Source organism: Manacus vitellinus, unplaced genomic scaffold (genome assembly GCF_001715985.3).
Source record: "Manacus vitellinus isolate BGI_N305 unplaced genomic scaffold, ASM171598v3 scaffold_0_pilon, whole genome shotgun sequence".
NCBI classification, from domain to species: Eukaryota; Metazoa; Chordata; class Aves; order Passeriformes; family Pipridae; genus Manacus; species Manacus vitellinus.
The window spans coordinates 43,586,317-43,605,470 of NW_021938789.1; the positions used below are offsets into that span (position 1 = coordinate 43,586,317).

The window sequence follows — 19,154 nt, forward strand, 5'->3', positions numbered from 1 at the left end:
TTGTAAAGCCAGATAGAAGTGGGATCTGTGTTCACATTGGCTCAGTCCCTTGACAGAGAGCTAGCAGCAGTTCTTTGTGCCAACCTCTAGAGGTTTTCCTTATTGAGACTAAACTGCAACCCTTAATGTGATTAGCTATCTCTTTTTAACCCTTGGTGCTTAACTTTGGTGCCCAGAAAAATGAGACCTGTGGTATTACGTAGGCAGTATAAAGAAATAACCACCCAGAGCCCAGTGGGTACCTGCTGGCTGGTACCTGCGGCAACCTGGCCTTTCTACTCTGTTATGAGCAGGGCTTGCTTGCAGAGATGAACTGCCATAGTTTCACGGGCCATGTACATGCTTGCTACTCCCAAACCTGCCTAGCACATTTTGACATCAGTGTAAGTATATAGCTCTGAGGGAAGGTAAGCAGTCAGGGTCAGAAAAAAGTGTCTTAACAGTGTTTGCTGTAGAAACGACATCTAAGTTGGTTTTGTTTTTTTTTTTTTAAATTAAAATAATTTGCAGCTATCTTCTATAGATATTAGTGTGGTAAATCATGGTACTGCTTATTGTGATCTTTTATTTCACCTTTCTTTGCTTGCTCTTCTGTTTTCTGAGTGTTTTTCTCCTTTTCCCCCTGATGTCCCAAAAAGGCTGTTTGGATTTCGGAGTGGAAGATGAGATGTCTTTAAAGTTTTTCTGTGGTGACTTTTAATGAACTGATCAGGTGGCTGTTGAGTGATGCAAGAGCTGCTGTTTTCCTTATATTTTGTACTATGTGCTGACTCCACAGCAACAGGATCAATTTTTTTGTTTGTTTTATTGCATTGTTGCACTTTATTCTATTTCTTGCCATCAACTCCCACTATAATACAGATGTTTTGGGTCTTTTTTTTTTCCTCAAGCATTTAAGCTTCATTTGATGCTCAGTAGCTGTCCTTTATAGTATAGAGCAGTGAAGTGAAGCCCAGGGATGAAGGAGAATAACTTGCCAGGAACCAAGGAAATAAAAGCAGCCAATGCCTGTCTTCTTAAGTCCTCAAAGACAGTATTCAACAGCCATATAATGCTGTAGCCTGATTCTGTTTAGTCATTTTACCTAGGCAAGAGTGTGAAATTCGGGGAGATAATTCTATCCATGAAGATGGTCATCCCTATCATAAGGAAGTAAAGTCTGTCCCAAAGCCTATCCTAATCTTTAAGTCCTTTAAAGAAATTTAAATAAAACTTATAAATAAGGGACAACAGTTAGAAGGACCAAGTGTCAGTTAGTAGACAGTAAAGCATTTTTGATGAAGTTTTTATGGGAATGGGAAGCAAATAACCAAGTAGGGGGAATGGAGAAGCAGAGTTAGGAGAGAGATTTGCTGGAACAGGAACCAGAAAAAAGAAGCAGCAGTGTGAGAAAGCATGCTCGAATTTAAGTAGTGTCTGGAGACAGAGATCTGGAGTTTGTCCACTGCTGGGAGCCAAGGACATTGCTGCAGCAGCCTGGTTTGCTTTACAGACTTGAGGAGATACTGTCTCTTCAACAAATGCTATAAACTGTGAATTCAGACCTCAAAAGAGGAGGAGATGACAAGGATTCAAGTTGAAGGAGGGATATTCTTTTGCTTGGTGAGAACAGGAAGATACACTGGAGCCCTGAAACCGATTTGAAGCTGCAGTTTTTTTAGTGCCCAGATGAAGCATTCTGGCTCCAGCTGATCCTACCCTTTTCTAAATCATTCCTTCTGGTTGGTCTTGCCCACCCATCCTAGTGAAATGCCTCTTGTGCTCTTAAACACGTATTCCAGCTAGAAGACCTGCCTCTAGCACAGCCTTACGTGCCCTTGCTTTTTTCTGGGATTCTGCCAATGCAACTCCCTAATCTCCTATAGACAGATGGCCAGCAGCCAAGTTCAAAATGTGTTTTACTCTAAGTCCGTAAACACGTAGCCCTATTAAGTGTGTGCAAAAGCAAAAATTTACATGGGGTTCTTCAAGGTTTTATGCTTTATTCTCTGGGTAGTGTGTAATGGAGTGGAATTTGGGAGTGGCATCTATCAGATGCTTATGAATACTCAGCATATCTTCTCACAGAGGTTTGGCCTGGCTGTTCAGTCCACATGTCATCTCTTCTGGTGGTTTACTGAGAATTGAATGGTCTGTAGCACAAGACCTTTCCTCGTCTCTTACTACTCTCTTTAGAAATACTTTAATGTTTTTGTTCAGGTTCACGATGAAATTTTGAAAAGACATTTAGGCACTTCAAGATGGAAAGCACATGAGTAGGTGTCAATTCCGTGGACTAAACAACTCTGAAAATCTGTTTTTTAGGACTGGGTAGACAGAAGAGTATCTTATCAGGAATCACTGCTAATCAGCAGATGTCATTAAATGAGGCATATCTATGGGAGAAGAGAATGAAGTAGCCAAGCAGTATTGAGAGAGAGCAAGAGGGGATAAGGAAGGGAGACATGAGTGAGTGACTTGCAAAACGGTAGAGAAGGAGAGTAACACTATGGAAGGTGGCCTGAGCAGAGTGAAGTTATGAAATAACTGGAAGACTACAGCAATAAAAAGTCAGCTCCCATTTCCCTCAGAAGTGACTGTAAAAGGGAAATAGAAAGATTACACCAGATACAAAGTACTTGGTTTCTGGAAAGGACAAAATCCTTTATTGTATAAAAATCAATTAGAAAAGTATTGAAGGCTTTAACCACGTAAACATATTGACAGAGAATTAATTTACCCATGGGTTAATAGGACCACCCCATTGCAAGTAAGCATATAAGATCACGAGCTGCATCTTTGATACAGCAGTGTAGTCTTCAAGCAGAATTACTATGTGAGTGTTTAATCTCTGTGTACACACTGTGGCAGTGTTCATCTCTGCCTCACAAGGGTGTCCCACAAGTGGCATACATTCCCCTTTGTGTCCTGTTTGCACATTGGGATTATAGAGGTAGAGGCAGACTTGCTTATCATTGTGATGTGCTTATCATATGCAGATACCAAGGTGTTATCAGTAAAGTTAGTGTTTAGTGCTCCTGGCACATATCTATCTTTTATTGAAGGGGCTGAATTTGGAAGTCATAAATTCAGAAGAGCAAAGGGATACCTTTAATACAACTTTGAGAAGTCATGCCTGTATTTTGTTTTGAGGTGCTAGTTTAAAAATCCATGTGTTGAAATTGTTTTTACTAGCTATTCTTTCATTACCAAAAAATGCTTGTAGCCCTTGCAGTTGCTGGGGAAAAAAATTACCTCAGTGAATAATCTAAGTATTGCAAGAGATACCTACTAAGACGAAAGTCTATAAATATGGAATTTTCTTCTTCTCTTGTCACAAATATGGTCCTTTCATTCATTGTCCCTTTGGGTCTTAATTAACGAATGTCAGGAGGCAACTGGTTTACCTGCTTAGTGTGGTTGTGAAATCGTAAGATATTCAACTCTGGGCAGCAAATGTAATAAAGTGAAGTTCCCCAATGACTTTGAAAGTGCTCAGTGCAATCAAATTGCTTGCAGATCCTCTAGGAAATTTTAAAAAATGAATGTTACAAAACCTATGATTAAAAATGATTAAAAATGATCCAGTCTTTTTTTTTTTTTCTTTTTAACCTACAGATATTGATGATGTCAAGAAGCACAAACCGGGTTACCTTGAGGCTACAGTTGACTGGTTCCGATTATATAAAGTCCCTGATGATAAACCAGAAAATCATTTTGCTTTTAATGGAGAATTTAAAGACAAGGTAAAGATAATGCAAAATCAAAGATGCATCATTCTGTCATGTGGCCTCTATAATACCTCCTAGAATTTTTGGAATTGTGAAGGAAGAGGCTTAATGAAAAGAATTTTGATATGAGGGACTTCTGAATACAATTTATTAGGCTACGATTAAATAATATTTGCTGCTGTCCATTTTATTCAGGGAAAATGCATAGGTCATTAAAGGAAGTCTGCAAAAAATATTCAGTCCTAATGCTGACGAGACTTACACACATATCTGTGTTGTTTGTTGGTGTTTTTAAAGGCATTTTTCATTCTGTCAGAGTAATGAACAGATTGTCTTTTCAGGTGTTTTTTCAGTCCTATTTGATAATATTTCTGACTTTTATTAAGGCTATGCAGACAATGGGTTGCAGATTTTTTCATATTAGGTATTTTCTCAAGATATACTTTTTCCTGGTAATTCTGTGTAAAAACATTTGAACTGTTTGGCTTGAAGGCTGAAAAAATATTTCCCCTTTTTTTTTTTTTTTTTTTGGAAAATATGAATGGCTTTTTAAACTACCTACAGTTAAAATGGCTGGTGTTTGAAAGGGGAATGGACCCAGGAGTAGACCTTGTTGAAGAAAATACCTGGATTTTTCCAGAGGAAATTGGATGTGATTTCAGTAAAATTGCTTTGCAACTTGTATATTGCACACTCTGTAGATTATTCTTGGCAAAGAATCACAGGTTTCTAATGAATGATGTCCATGTGTCAGCTAGTTCACCTTGCAGGGTGCTATCTAAGTTATATAATGTCTTCTAACTAGCACAGGCAACTTTACATGTTTTGGCTGGTTAAAGAGATGCCCTGACTCCCTTCTGCACTAAAACTGTCTTTAAAATCAGTCAAGTGTGGAGTTGTAAGTTTTGATAACCTGAGCTCTCCTCTGTTCTCCCAGAAGAGGTCTTAGAGATTTTCTGCACTGTAAAGCAGAGTGTGGCTCTGGAGCCACAGTTGAACAGCATATCCCCTGTCAGGCCATTGGAGTTCAGCCTGGAGGCACTAAATGCCCTGAGATAGCTGGTTTGGAGCACTTGAATAATTCTCAAGCATTTCTAGAGACCCAGGATGTGGCCAGGCGGCTGTGGCTGTGCTCCAGCAGCTCTGGTGAAGTTCACAATGTTCCAGTGGCACTTTTCCAAGTCACTCCTTGTTAGGAAATGTGAATGTTCTGTTGGCAGCTTTTTTTGCAAGCCAGTCTAGCTATCATCATCTGCATACTGAGGGCTTATTTTACTTTATTTTTTTTTTAAGCTCAGTCTTGTTTCAAACAAACAGAAACTGTTAAGCAGCTGACATGTTACGTTCTTGCAAATGCTTAAGTATACGATTGGGCAATTAATGAAGTAAATGCAAATTTTGTTACTGGAGGGGAAACCCTAATTCTGACCCTGATGCTCACATGTAGCAGCAGAGTCATAGCTCACACACTTTGTCCCATTTAGGACCTGGTACAGCTTTCTGCAGCAGTAGGGGTCTGCTTAGCATCTAGTGCTGATTTCATTTCTTTCATGCACCATTCATATTTTCTGGCTGAGGACTGAGGGAACTTCTGAATATGTAGCCAGTATATTTGAAAGATAGTGAAGTTTGTTTCTTTTCATAAAAAGGATGTTATATTCTCCAGAAATTTAATGAGGCCTCAAAGGACGCCCCTTATAATACCACATGAAATAGTATGTTTTAATAAACTAGTTCTGTGGCTTTTTTTCTGTTCACTAACAGTTTAATTCATAAAACTTTCCTTCATGTAAACTAGGATTTTGCTGCTGAAATTATTAAATCCACCCATGAACACTGGAAAGCTTTGCTTCATAAAAAAGCTGATGGAGGTACTATTAATTGGTAAGTATCCAGTCGTGTCTCTTGCTCTTTGTGTTGTGCTGGTACTGGTGCTATTCAACATGTTGCAGCTGTCCATGAACTGCTTAATTTATTTTTTTTTGAGATAACAGGAATACTCATGGGTTTGATTGATAATTAATTGATAATAGAGCATGACTGATTAATTGCACCTTGTATGATGATGATTTACTGGTAAGTGGCATTACATAAAAGTGGCATAGATTACTTTGGCTTTTGAGCAATGGCCCCAGAGTGTTTGTTCGGGATCATCTGGGGGAATCTTGGTATCCTATACCAGTCCTCTTGTCACTGTTTATTCTATCCTTCACTGCTGCACTGCTCTGTTGCAAAATTCTTTGGCAGCTTAGCATTCCATATTTTTTAGTTGCTCTCTGGAGTGAGAGAACCAAACTATTGTTCTTTATTAGTCTTTGGCCTGGTCTGAATTAAAATAGACTTTATTAAACTCTCTGGACTGGTTTGCATTGGCAGTTCTGGCACTAGAGGCCCTGAATAGTAGGGCTGGTGCTTTCCAAGGACTGTAGATTGTCATTGGCTAAACCAGAGGGCAAGGACTGTGGGAAAAGCTGTTCTTAGGTAGTTATTGTTGTCTTCTGCTTTGGGGAAATGCGACTTTCTCTCTCTTTCTTGGAGCTGATTGTCCAGCAATTGCCCAACACCTTAGCAGTTGGACAGGTTGTTAATTTTACTTTTGCATGGCAAGAATACTGTAGGATAATATTCAAATTTTGGTCTTTATCATTTAAGAGGCACTTTGAGCTTAATGTTGATAAAATTAAAAAAAAAATTAAAATTGCAGTCTTACTTTGAGTAATTGAAGTTCTTGCAGTTTACTCTGTAGGACATTAAAAACTCATGACCAAACTCACTTTCTGTGTGAAAGGATACAGATTCATAGGGAAACATTTCTTCAAGGGATTTGGCCCCAGAGTTTGTCTGCTGTCTGGAAGTACTACAGGTATCTCCTGTTTTATGTAGGAGTAGAATTTTGGCCTGCTTTTCCTTCCTGTTAGATACTGCAGATAGGTTACTGAAGTAACCTGCTGTTACTTCTGTGACCTGCCACAGTATCTGTCCATCCTTCAAGGCATAGGAGATAGGGGATATTCACATGATCTGTGCTGGCCATCTAGGTCTTCTTCAACTGCCTCAGGAAGTGCCAGCTTATCTCTGCTGACTTTTTGGGGGCATTTAGTTTCTTCACTGTGGTCCTCTGAACTGTACCCAAGTTAGCAGCCAGAAGCACTGAGTGTGAGTACTGCTTGCACTAATGTAGAACATAGAGCCTAAAACCCCCCTCAAACCCAAAGGAACAAAGAATCCTTCCACACGCCTGTTCCTTTGAGCATTACTGGTTACTTTGTGTTTTTAACTTCCTCATTTCTTGCAGATACACAGTTCTGAGCTCTCTATGTGAAGATGGTTTTTTTTTTCCATAGGTACTTAATTGTGAGTGGCTTTTTTTCCACTGATTGATAAAGCATGTTTTTAATTTAATTTTTCAGCACAAATGTTCTGGTGAGTGGCAGCCCGTTTTGTTGCAGTGAGGAGGATGCCCGGTCAATTGTTCAGTCGGTAAGGATATTTACTCCCCTCCACCCTCCCCTTTTTTTTTTAATGATTAATAGGAAAAGAAGATTCAGAGCTCCAAAACTGAAATAAAGTAGCTAAACTGAAATGGTCCTTAAGCAAAAATTTAAGGCATAAAGTAAAAGCAGGAGCACAAAGGCTGTGGGGGAAGAGTAAGCTTTGCAATATAAAACTATCATTGCAGTGATCCAATTGTGCTTTCTGACAGGTTCATTACTGTTCTGGTGGGGTTATTTTGGTTTTGTTTTTTTATTTTTTTTCATCCCTCTGCAGTTCTGTTTCTTCTGATCCTGAATAGCAAGATGGACTGCTATTTGTATCTAGTCTGCTGTCTTCTCTGTCTCCCTGTTGCCATGAGTTACAACTCAGTGTTAGAAGTCATTGACTAGCTGACTATAGTCCCTAATCACTAAACAGACCCTTTGTTTGTCTACTGGTATAATTAAATGCAATGCTGTAAGAGAGTGGAATGCTTTTTTGAATGTTTCTTAAAGATTGTCTGTCATATTCTGAAAATTAACATAAAATTAAAACATGCAGGTTTCTTGTTCAGGCAAGAAAAATGTCCTGCAGGTCTGATGCTTTCATGTGCAAATGTTAGTGGAGGAGAATTTTTTCCATTTCAAAATATGCTAGTTTGGATGGCAGAAATTAAGCAAAGTTACCAGAAATTACATGGAGAAAAGTGCCCCCAGGTATTACTTTTTCTTTTTCAACATGTGCTGTGTGTGACTGAGCCTGTGCTCATGACCACATGAGTGCAGCAGGTATTTTGCACATGTGCATGGCTGCCAGGGCACCCAGTGTTTTGCCTCAATAGTCAGAGTAATTATGCAAGTTCAGGAGTCAAAGGACATGCCATCCACTGTCTGTGCAGTTAACATTCCAACAGCATTTCTAGGAAGAATGTGTTGTGCTGGGTGCTGTTTTGTCACCAGCAAATAAGACTGTCAGTTGTAAAGAAAAGTTGGTTTAAGTCATAAAGAAGTAACAAACCAAACTTTTTCTTATAGAGGTCTCTTGCTTTCAGCATTTCTTTAAAAGTACCTTTATCATTGCATTTGTGAATGCTGATTAATGGGACCGTAAGTTTTAAATGAAAGAAAAACACATTTTGGAATTCAGGTATGTTTTTAGACATGTCAGTCACAGCTGTAAGCAAATATTTACCTCCTCTGTACTTTCAAATTTGCAATAACTTTTAGTGAGTCTTCAAATGCAACCGAAACTTCAAGTCCCGACATATTTGAATGGTGACACACCTGCAAAGGAATATTTCCTTTTGCATTCTGTGCTCTTTGTATTTTGAAGCACATAGGGTAAATAATTATTAAATCATCAGTGTGCCTTACTTGGTCTCTTAATAACAAATCAAATTTTTTCTTGTTTTGAGGGGAGGGGAGGACGTTAATAAAACCAGTTCATAAAACAGGTACCTTGTATCAAACTTTAATGCTTTTTTTATTATGAAAGCTTGCCTTCTTATCAAATAGTATAATTTCCTGGCTTCTTTGTACCTCACATTTTTTTCTTTAAGTGATAATGTTTTTGTGAAGTTGTCTCCACATACTCCATTGCATGATTCTGTTTCAGTTCAGTCTAAGTCTTTAATTATGTCTTTGATGGGTGCTGTCTCTTGGTACTTTCCAGACTGGGAAAATATGCAATACTCTATTAAATACTGTTCATGCTGCATGCAATTGCCAATCTACGATAACTAAAAATAACACTAACTAAAAAAATTTAAATGACCTTGAAATAGGAATAGTGAACAGTTGAACTCTAAATATAAGTTGGGAGGTTGACTTGCACATTTTAAGCAGGTATCTTTTTGTCTAGTACACTATACTGCATGCTTTGGTTGTCAGACATTCATCTCTTTCACACTGAAGTGAAAGTACGTGAGTGTTGGCTGCAGAATTTTAATGGCTGTGGTGATTTTTAAATGAAAGCTGCCTGTGTCTGTCTGCAGGGGTGTTTGTGTTTTTTGTCGAGTTTTTTATATAAACTAAAAGCAGATACATTTCCTTCTAATTTATATTCGTCTATTAACTCCTGGATAAAAACAAAATATGAAAACTGAGGAAGAGATTTTGTATGCAAGTACAGTAAGAAACATATTTTAGCTACTGCAAAACTTCTGAGCTATTTGTTCAGTGAGAGCTGGTTCCCTACAATTCTGTTTCCAGGGTCAGACTCCAATTGTGGCATTTTTAGTGGGTGATAATTGCCTTAAATCAGATATATGTTCTCAAAAAAACCCCAAAACAAACAAAACCTGAAAGAAGACACCAAAACCCAAAAGGCAACACTCAGTATTGTTATGGAACAGTTTTCATGGCAAGCAGAAGAACTATAACTAAAAACCAAATGGAAAACATTCAGATCCTTATCAAATGTTTACCAAATTATGCACTAATCAGAATTTCATGTAGATTTTGATTGGGTAATTCCCAAGTTAATACAGTTGATTTCAGAATTGTTTGACCTTTCAGTATTTTACTGATGGGGGTTAAAATGGCTTGTCTGCATTGGAGAATTTCCACTCCATTGAGTTAGTTCCCTGCATGTGTACTGTCATCTGTATTGGTGGCCAACCAGGAATGATTCCATGGCAGGTGAAGTTGCCACGTTCAGTCAATTCCAAAGAGATGGAAGATAATCTATGTGTATAAGCACGTGTACTGTTCACTTGAACCAGCCAAAAATGCACCAGACCCCTGCAACAACAAACCTAGTTGAATTTTAACACTACATGGTGAAAATTTCTAGTGTTCTCTAGCCTCTGAAAGTTGTTTCATCTCCTTCTCAGCTTCACTGTCAGTATATGTTGAAAACTAAACTCAGGGAATAGAGCTTTGTAGATGAACCCGTTAGTGCTAAGATATACTGTTTATTTGAGGCTTTTAAGTGTTGCCATCTGTAAAACTGACCAGGATCGCCAAACCTTTGTTTAACATTAATCCTAAGAACTGCTTGCTCTCTGAAGAAGCTGCTGAGGACTTTGCAAGTTGGAAAATCTCCAAGACAATCTATATATAGTTAGTAGAGCAGTGTTTCTCAGACATATCACATAATTCTTCCCTTATAATATTGGAAAGTGTGTTAGGAAAGCTTTACTAGATGGTGTCTCTTTTGATAAAATGCAGAACAGTGTTTTACAGGGGAAAATATTTGACTTTTCCTGATAATTTAAAAAAATCTCCAAACAAATTTGAATCTGTATGTTTACTAGTGTGTTTTGAATAATTCAGATCTAAGCAGGAAAGTCTTTCAATTGCCTTTCTCCCTACATGCTTTCTGTGAGGACATTTCCATTTGGGACTCACTAGAGGCAGAATTTTCTGTACATTTTTCAGTTGTGAAACAAAAGATTGGTGGGTTTTTTACTCTGGAGTTTGTTTTTTATTAGTTTATTTGGTTTTTAAATGGTGTTCCAGTTGAAAGTGTTGTGTAGTGAAGAGAATCCTGGTTCAGTGGGATGAGGTTTTGATCTGATCCTGGGGGAAAGGTGCCGAGTCCTTATCTCAAACCTTTTGAGCAATTAGAGCAATTGAGCACTTTTGAGAAGTGGCAGGCATCTGCTTATACATGGTGACCACTGGTTCTCCCTGCCTTATGAGGTAAAGCTTGGGTTTTACTGGAAAGAGAGGCGATAGTCTGGTGATATGACCTGGAAGACCTGGGTTACGTTTGTCTTACTGGTACATCCTTTCAGACCAGTCACATAATCCACCTGTGCAGGTGAAGTGACTTCCTGCCTGAAGTGGGAAGAAGACTCCTCCTTCTCCCTTCCCTCCTCATAGGCTTCAATCCACTCCTCAGTGTGTAGAGCCTTGTGCCTGCTCAGGGAATGTTACATCAGTGCAGCTCAGTCCAAGTGCTGCGCTGTCCTAAGGAAGGGCAGTGGAGGATGGCTGAATCCTCATCACGAGGCAGGTTGCTTCCAGACAGTATTAAAACTGGCTTTAATTTTGTCCTTTACGTTACAGGACAAGACATGCTGTGTAATACTGCGATTGAATAATGGCATATCCAGCTTTGAAATGTCAGACCTAAATTTTAAAAGAAATTGTCACTTTTCCGCAGAACTGAATCCTGCTCTTGCAAAGTGTGATTGTAAAAGAGTATCATCACATAAATTGTTTTCATATATGTAATGCAAATTGTGTGTGTGTGTGTATATATTCACATGCATATCTTACAGTGGAATATAATAAATGGAAAGGCATTTTTACCCTTTTGTATGTAAAAAAACAAATCCTATTATCCTCAAAGATGATAGAGTAGGGAAATCCCCTTTATATTAGGTAAGGCGTTAATCTATCAGTAATTATTCGTGTGCTTGGTTTGTCATTTATGAGCAACAAAGAAATTTGTAGACTGGGGGTGAGAAATCTGGAAGGTGGAATATTGTCCTGTGGGAGCAAGAGAAAGTTCTGTTTTTGTTAATACCTCTTGCCTTGAGGAGTAAAATAACTTGGAGTTTGGGTGCTACCTGTAAAACCTTAACTAAATACTGATACCTTGGTTTGGTTTGTTTTATTTTTAGGCACCAGTGCATGTGAATGGAGATTCTGTTTCCCCAGAAGGTACCTTTTTTCCCAGATGCCATACTGTTTCTCTAACTGCTTGCTTTAAAAATTGACATAACTGTTTTGCTGAAAAAAGGTGGTTTTGTGTATATGAAAATGATAATAGTTATATCCTGTCATATCATATCGCCTGTCCCCTGTTAAATAGAACATAACAGAAATTCATGGATGGTTCGTGGGAGATTCCTTTTGAGTGAAAGTGTAGTCCACATAAAAAGATGAGAAGACAAAATTTTTCTGTCATTGATTATGCTAGACAAATGCATGACATTTATCCTTTTTAAAGCAGAGGAGATAGATTGCTTTGCCTTAGTTTTTGTCATACCTCACAGTAGCAAACTAATCAAATGAACAGCTCCTTTTCCCAAAATTGGCATAACCATACCTACTTTTCAAGTGTAAGTTCTAAAGACAAAACTTTATCTTTTCACTGTTATGACTATTCTTCTTGTTAACAGAACATGTGTTTTTCTTTAGGAAATAAGAATGCATCCTACATTTTCATTTTTAACTACTTTAAAAAAAAATTTTCTACTGGCAGGAACTATAGAGAAGGCATACATTCTTTTTGAGATGGAGGGAATTATGAAAACAGTAACTCAAACTTAGTCATGAGCCGAGTTCCAGATTGTGTACAAAGTAACATCTGTGTAGTCCATGTCATGGAAAACAAGTTGCATTCCATTTGCTTTTATATGGCATGCCAATAAATAGCATTTATTTACCAAAGTATTACATCTCAGACCTCTGACAGACAACTGAACATAATCTGCCTGGTCTTTGATGTTTTCCAGAGATGGTCACAACAATGTTGTAACTTGTTGCAGGATTGTTTCAGCCAAACTAATTGTTAGAGTGAACAGATATTATTTTGAGGCCCTGCTTTGCACAAGCTGGGGATAGAGCTCACTCAGAGGGATTGTTATGGGAGAGGAGGTAGCTGAAAGTGGAGAATATTACTTTTTCAAGTGTTTGTGTCCAGCTGGTTGTATAGAACTCATGTCACTCTTGATGTACTTTTTTTTTTTGTTGTTTTAGTTGATTTCTGGTACTTTTGTCCCAAGTGATCATCAAAGTCTTCTGGAGGTGCATCATCAAATCTTAAAGTCGTCCCTTTTTTGAAGATGGGCAAGAGCACTAATTGTTGGATTCCTGTTGAAACAACTTTTCAACTTGTGTAAACCTTCTCTCTTGTAAATAAACACTGCCATTATAATAAATGTTTCCTTTCCATGTCTATCTTTGTGCAGGGTGGAACAGAGGGAAGAGGAGGGCTTACTTGTTTGTTTATTTCTGCATCTCAGAACTCCAGAATTGCTTGTATCCACTCATGAAGTGTAGTATTGAATGAGATGGGAGATAAGTTGTCTTCCACCTTGTTCTCCAGATTTTGGAATAATCCAGCCATCGAGTGCATAGAAGACTGTTAATTTATATCTTAGGGCTTTTCTGGCCACCCTGACTTTAATCTGTTTCAAGTAGACAGTAATCTTTATGTAATAGGCTTAGGAGTTTACCATGTTCTTTGATAGGTGACTGTTTCCTGAGTTGTATTTACTTTTGTGCCCAGTTGTCTCTGCATGCTTCGTAAAGTTATGAGCAGAGCATACTTGCTTTAAAAAAAAACAAACACAACATCATTCCAAAGATTAATTCAACTAGGAAGGGCTAATGCCATAACAATTGAAGTAAGGATGCACATGTGCTCTCTGTTCTGCATCCTGTTTTGATAAGTTGTGTGTTTCATCATACAGGAAGGATTTTCCTTATGGAAGGCTTCCATTTTTAGAATTGTGTATGCTTTTGACAGTTAGTTGTTCATTCAATAAGACAAGCTTAATAAAATGTACAGAACTAAGTTTTGTACTTTCATGGTAAAAATATCTGCCATTTTTTCCTACTGCAGGATTATATCTGGCTTGTCTGTACGACAGTGTTCATTAAAGACAAAAAAAGCCAGCTGTTAAGTAGAAAGAGAGGAAATGATAATATAGACAGACAACTTCATCCAGCTTGTTACTGAGACCAAAGGTGAGCATTGTCTGCTTTGTACAGTGTTGGAAACAAAAGGTTAATACTGCTGACACAGGAGGGAAATGGAAGATAAAGAACTGAAAAAGTTATGCTGTGGCTTGCCATGGAGTACCAACTTTTCCTATACAAAGAATAAGTTTTTAGTAAGAAAGCTTTCACCTTTGGAAATGTTTCTTTGATTTTAGGATACGATATCCCTGGTTTAGAGACTCTTCTAGTATACTGTCTAGTGTATAAGCACCAGTCACTTCAGAGTTCTCAGTTTGGGCCACAGCACTTAGGAGCAGATGAAGTTCTCCCATCTGCATAGAGCTCTGCATTGTTTTAAACACAAGAATTCAGGTGTGGTATGAAAAATGCAACATAAATCTCAGATATTAAGGACTACTTTCATTTTTTGTAGTCAAGGGATATGTTGCATCCAACGTACCTTTACAGTACTGATTTTCTGTGTTTATTTTATAGTTTAGAATTCTATGTGCATGCAGCATTATAGGTACAGTCTTTCTTAAATAGAGTAAATGTTTCTTGAGTGCCTTTTGTTCACATCGAGCCTCTCAGGATGAGTTTCCTCTTGTTAGAGGTGAGCTCTTGTAGCTTGCACAACAGCTGCTGCATTTGCCTGTATGGCACTACACCTTCGAGGCATACTGTTTTATAAAGTACCTAAGGACAGCTGGACAATAAAGGGCGCTGTGTAAAATCAAATTATTTTCCCTATACAGTGGTCACTGCTGTCCTTTTTTTCCTTTTTTTCCTTTCTTTTTTTGAAATTACTTCATTTTTACTTCAAATAATTTTAGTAGTGGTTTTTAATTTCTAAGTATATTGCTGGAATGTGGTTATGAATTCAGAAGGAAAAGTAGATTTCTAAATCAGATTAGGCTTTGTGCAAGAAATTGACAAGGAGTACTTCGGAAAGCTGAAAATTGAAGTGATTGGAAATGCCTAATACTACCATAAATTTGAAAATGATAAAATATTTCTTACATGTAGAGTATGTAAATAGATGACTGTCATGCTGAAAGTAGTCTGAAGACAAGTGTTTGTGTACATTTTCTGAAGATTTTTCCCAAGTGGGATATAAAGATGTGCTGTTACACATAGCCTTGCTGCTAGAATGTACTGGATGCTACTAATGTGGATCTCAGAAATTCAGCGTAATTAAATAGCTGTTGAGAGAATGTCTGCTTATAAGAGGATTAGAGGAATGGGACAGAGAAATTAGAATATTATTTTTCAGATCTCCTCAGGAAAAAGAACACTCTGTGCAATAAACACCTTATTTTATTTTGGCTGTTTTGTATTTGTATGTTTGTATTTATATGCCTATATTGTTGTATTTAAAATTAGTTTCACTGTAGCAGGAAGCTAAGTGTAGCAATAGTTTTATGAAAAGAACTTTTTCATATCTGATACTAATATCTTCTGTAAATAAGAACATGGAGAGAAACATTTTTTTTTTCCTCCAGGAAATAAATCCATCTTAACTGTATTTTTTTCTGTGTTGAACATATAATACATGTACGTACTTATTTCTTTAAAGGATAATTTTTCATCTTGCTTTCCTCTTTTTGTGTGTTTTGGAGAGAAAGGAGAGGTTACCTTTTTTCCTCCTCACTATTGTGACAGTGAAGGTTCTTTTTACTTATATAATTAGCTGCTGCTCAGAGTATTACCTTTTACTGGCATGGAGTCCACACATCAATCCTCCCAGTGGAAAGTGGGGTTTGAATTTTACTTATGTGGAAATAATGTTCATTATTCTTTATAAAGTGTGAAAATAAAAGGACTGTGAAAATAGCGTGATACTGTCCTTTGTTAGGATGTTATTTTCATGCTGTTAGTAACAATGGACATCCTCTGAAACCCCCCAAAAGAATAGGAAGTAATTCTGAAATATGTTTGGGAGAACTGTTCATAGATGTTATGCAAGGAGATGTTATGCCTTACCATAACTTGCTTGTGGTTACCATTTGTGTTAACACTTGAGAACCACAGCAGAAAGCAGTCTTAAGCTGACCGAAGTATTATTTCATGCTTCTCTTTGCTTTTGCTGGGATTCAGTCTTTTTAATGGCTTGTAGTTCAATTTTAGTCCAGTGAGAATTCAACCCCAATATTAAGTCAATAGGGTGTAAAGGTTGTTTTTCTGCCCTTGCTATGAAGTGTAGGATGATTTCCTGCCAGGTTTGACAACCTGGGTTCCGCTCTCTGTGGACAGGAGTTCTGGGACTTAGACAACGAATTGGAAAAAAGTTGGCTCGAAGAGGACAGAAAGAATATAAGGCAGATCTAGGAGGGTCAGGTGAATAAAAGTAATGAATAGAAAACTAAAGAGGAGTGACTGAAATGCTTTAAAACAGTTATGCCTAAATGTTAGAGCAACACGTAATAATGCTGATTACATGTGACTGGAGAGGTCAATAGGATGCATTTGCCAAGGAAGAAGAACACTTACCTACCATACAAAAGTTGAAATTGCATCCCAGAAGTGCTCAGAAATAGTACTTTAATCTTTGGTCTTTTGAGTGAGGGAAAATAATGGAAAGCAGCAATTGCATTTATTGTTAAGTTGACTTTCTGAGAGTCTCTTGGGTTATGCAGAGATGACGTGAGTGCTCAGCAGTGCTGACGACTGATCCACACACAGTTGATGATTTCTCACAGCTTACTGTTACTGTTCTGTGCAGCAAGTACTCTCTTCCTGAAACTACAGATGGGGGCTAGATGGCAGACTGAAAAAAGCCAAGCTCACTGCAGTAGATTGTCACTTTGTGATTATTTGTCACCTTTGGCTAATTAACTCTTTGCTAATTCTTGTAGCAGAAGTTTTTAAGTGTTCTGCTGCTATAGGCAGAATTCAGGTAGTGCTGCATGGTTTTCTTTTTATTTTCATTCTCGATCTGCTAAGTTAAAAATGATTCAGTCTTGTCAGTGATTCAGTATGCTGAGTCAAAAGAAAGATTTTTGTTGATGATTTGGTCTACTTGCAAGGATCAAAAAAAGGTTTCGTTTTGTAAGGGAAAATGCAGAAGCCAAAAATAATTTCATGAAGAATATGTCTTATGTGCCAGAACACTGCTGCCCATCAGCTTTTTCCCATAAAGTTTGTAGATTCTTCACAGATGTCACCAAATTTAATTCTAACTTTTTTGTTCATTATCTTTGGAAGAATAATACTTGCATTACCCAAGTGTTACCACACATGTGCAAATTTATGTGTTCAGTTGCACGCCTTGTGGTTTGCTTCTGTGTATGTATTAATACTTGCCTGGAAATTAGGGGTTTTTTTTCAGACCTGAAGATCTGGTTTGGTGTGCAGTGTTCAGTTCTAATAGATCAGTGTATGGTCCTATAAACTTCTCTTTTGGGATGAAGAGAGTAAGTGTAGTTACTGAAATGGTTGCACTTCATAGCTTTTATTGGCTTTATGCTCATTTATTGATGTGTATATCAGGATAGGGATATTGGAATGTTAGGAAACTGATTTGTCTATGACTGACTGCTGCCTGCTGCTATTATACCAACTACAGGTTTGGGGATTTTCTTAAGCATTTTGTATTTCACATTTTAAGTATGCTAAAGAGTAAACATCCATCTGGTGTCAAAAGCCTTGGGTTGGAATACAAAGAATTAACTTTAAATTCTGCTTCTCCTTAGGGTATCTTGTGGCCTTGGGCAGGAGTAGAAAAGTTTCTTTTATCAGTGGTCTGATTTCTAACAAAGACTTGTCCCAGCACTGAAGAGGGGAGAAAAACATAGGATACATCCAGCTTTGTTTACAATGAGGTTAGCTATACTAACAGGCTTTCTGAAGGATTGACTGAAGACTCAGGCTTTTCCAGTCAGACTGATCTGCCAAGGTTGTTTGATGGGGTAATTATCTTAGGAGTGAAAAGAGCATCAGTGGTGGTGAAAGTTCAAGGTGTAAATTGGCATCTTTGTCCTTGTGAGTTCTTTGGGAGACTAGACTCAATTCTTAAGCAGGCCTTAAAGTCCCCTAATGGACCTATTCATGGTGGTTTTGGAGTGCAGAAAAGCCAGTTTAAAAGTGTAACTCGTGACCACCTGGGAGTTCTGAACATTTTAACTGTAAATCATAGGAGGCCTGGGAACAAAGCTGGTTTAAGAGTCAAAGTGAAAATATCCTGCTATTCAGAAACCTACTATGTAGTAAAAAAATCACGTCTAGCTGAGTGGCATTTGGCAGCCTGCTCTCCATGGAGAGCTGAGATGAGAGGGAAGGCACAGTCAGGTGAGGACAAAATTCCCCTGACAGCTGTTCACTGAAATTTACTTCTTGTCTCATTATTGCCTTGATTTAACTAGATTATTTATTCCTTGCCTGTGACAATTTGGGAACAGAGAGTTTAGGAATTCCTAGCTCTTTACTTGGGCAGTTTTCTGACTGACAAACCAGACTAACCTCTCTCCCTTTTTGTGTCTATAAGTAGGGATAGTATCTGTTTATGTTACAGTAATGTTGTGGGCATTAGTGGCTTAAAAACTTTAAAGGTCAAGGAAGTCTTATTACTGACTGATGTCTCTCTGACCCTGTAGGTTGGCAGCACAAAGCTTCAAAGTGTTCAGACAATGGGAGTTTTGGAATTCTGTCAAAAAACGTTTCTATAGCTCTATGTATGTGGAAGGGAAATCCTGGAAGAGAAAAGAGTCAGGGTAAGAGCTATTGTGAAGTGCATATGAAAAGAAAGTTGTAGCTAGTCATACAACTGGGAGAGCAAGAAGAGAGAACAAGGAGACACAAATGTGGGAAAGAAAATGGCATCTCCTGTCCTAATTCAAAAAGAAATTTGAGATTTGTGTTTCTGTGGACCTAAGTGTCATTGGAACATCTTTGTCTGTTATCTACAAAGCCTGTAAAGGTGTTCCTCCCTGATTTTGATAATCTGCTTTGTAAATGTCGCTCTCTGATTCACTTAGCACTCTATCTTGAGCTGGAATGGTTGGAGAGACCTTCAACTGAAATGCAAATTAGCCTTAGATGTCTCTCTTCAATTCATACTTCTTGGAAGAAGTGACACAATTCTTGAAAATATCATAATGATGTTTCTGTGACATACAAGCTCTTTGTTATATATATAGTATAGCTACTCTGAATCATACCAATGTGCTTATGGTCTGCCTGAAAGTATAATGTATGCAAGTTGCACAGCATGTGATATTTTTCACTGAACATGTGATCTAGTGATCTCATGTAAAAGAAATTTTTTCGGAGAAGGGAGAGAAATAGATATGGGGAGATATGCCCTTTACCAAGAAGGGACCAAGCAAACTGTAGCAGTTAGTGAACATATGCA

General features: G+C 37.8%; 1 protein-coding gene across 1 annotated transcript in view; it reads left to right on the forward strand.

Moving 5' to 3' along the window:
• The window catches only part of PPA2 (inorganic pyrophosphatase 2), a 34,986-nt gene extending 21,966 nt beyond the window's left edge, over positions 1–13,020 (forward strand). The window contains 5 exon segments of the mRNA XM_018072539.2: positions 3,598–3,725; positions 5,509–5,594; positions 7,121–7,190; positions 11,758–11,797; positions 12,839–13,020. Coding sequence (XP_017928028.2) covers positions 3,598–3,725; positions 5,509–5,594; positions 7,121–7,190; positions 11,758–11,797; positions 12,839–12,867 — 353 coding nt within the window. The 3' untranslated portion in view covers positions 12,868–13,020.
• The last annotated feature ends 6,134 nt before the right edge of the window (positions 13,021–19,154 follow it).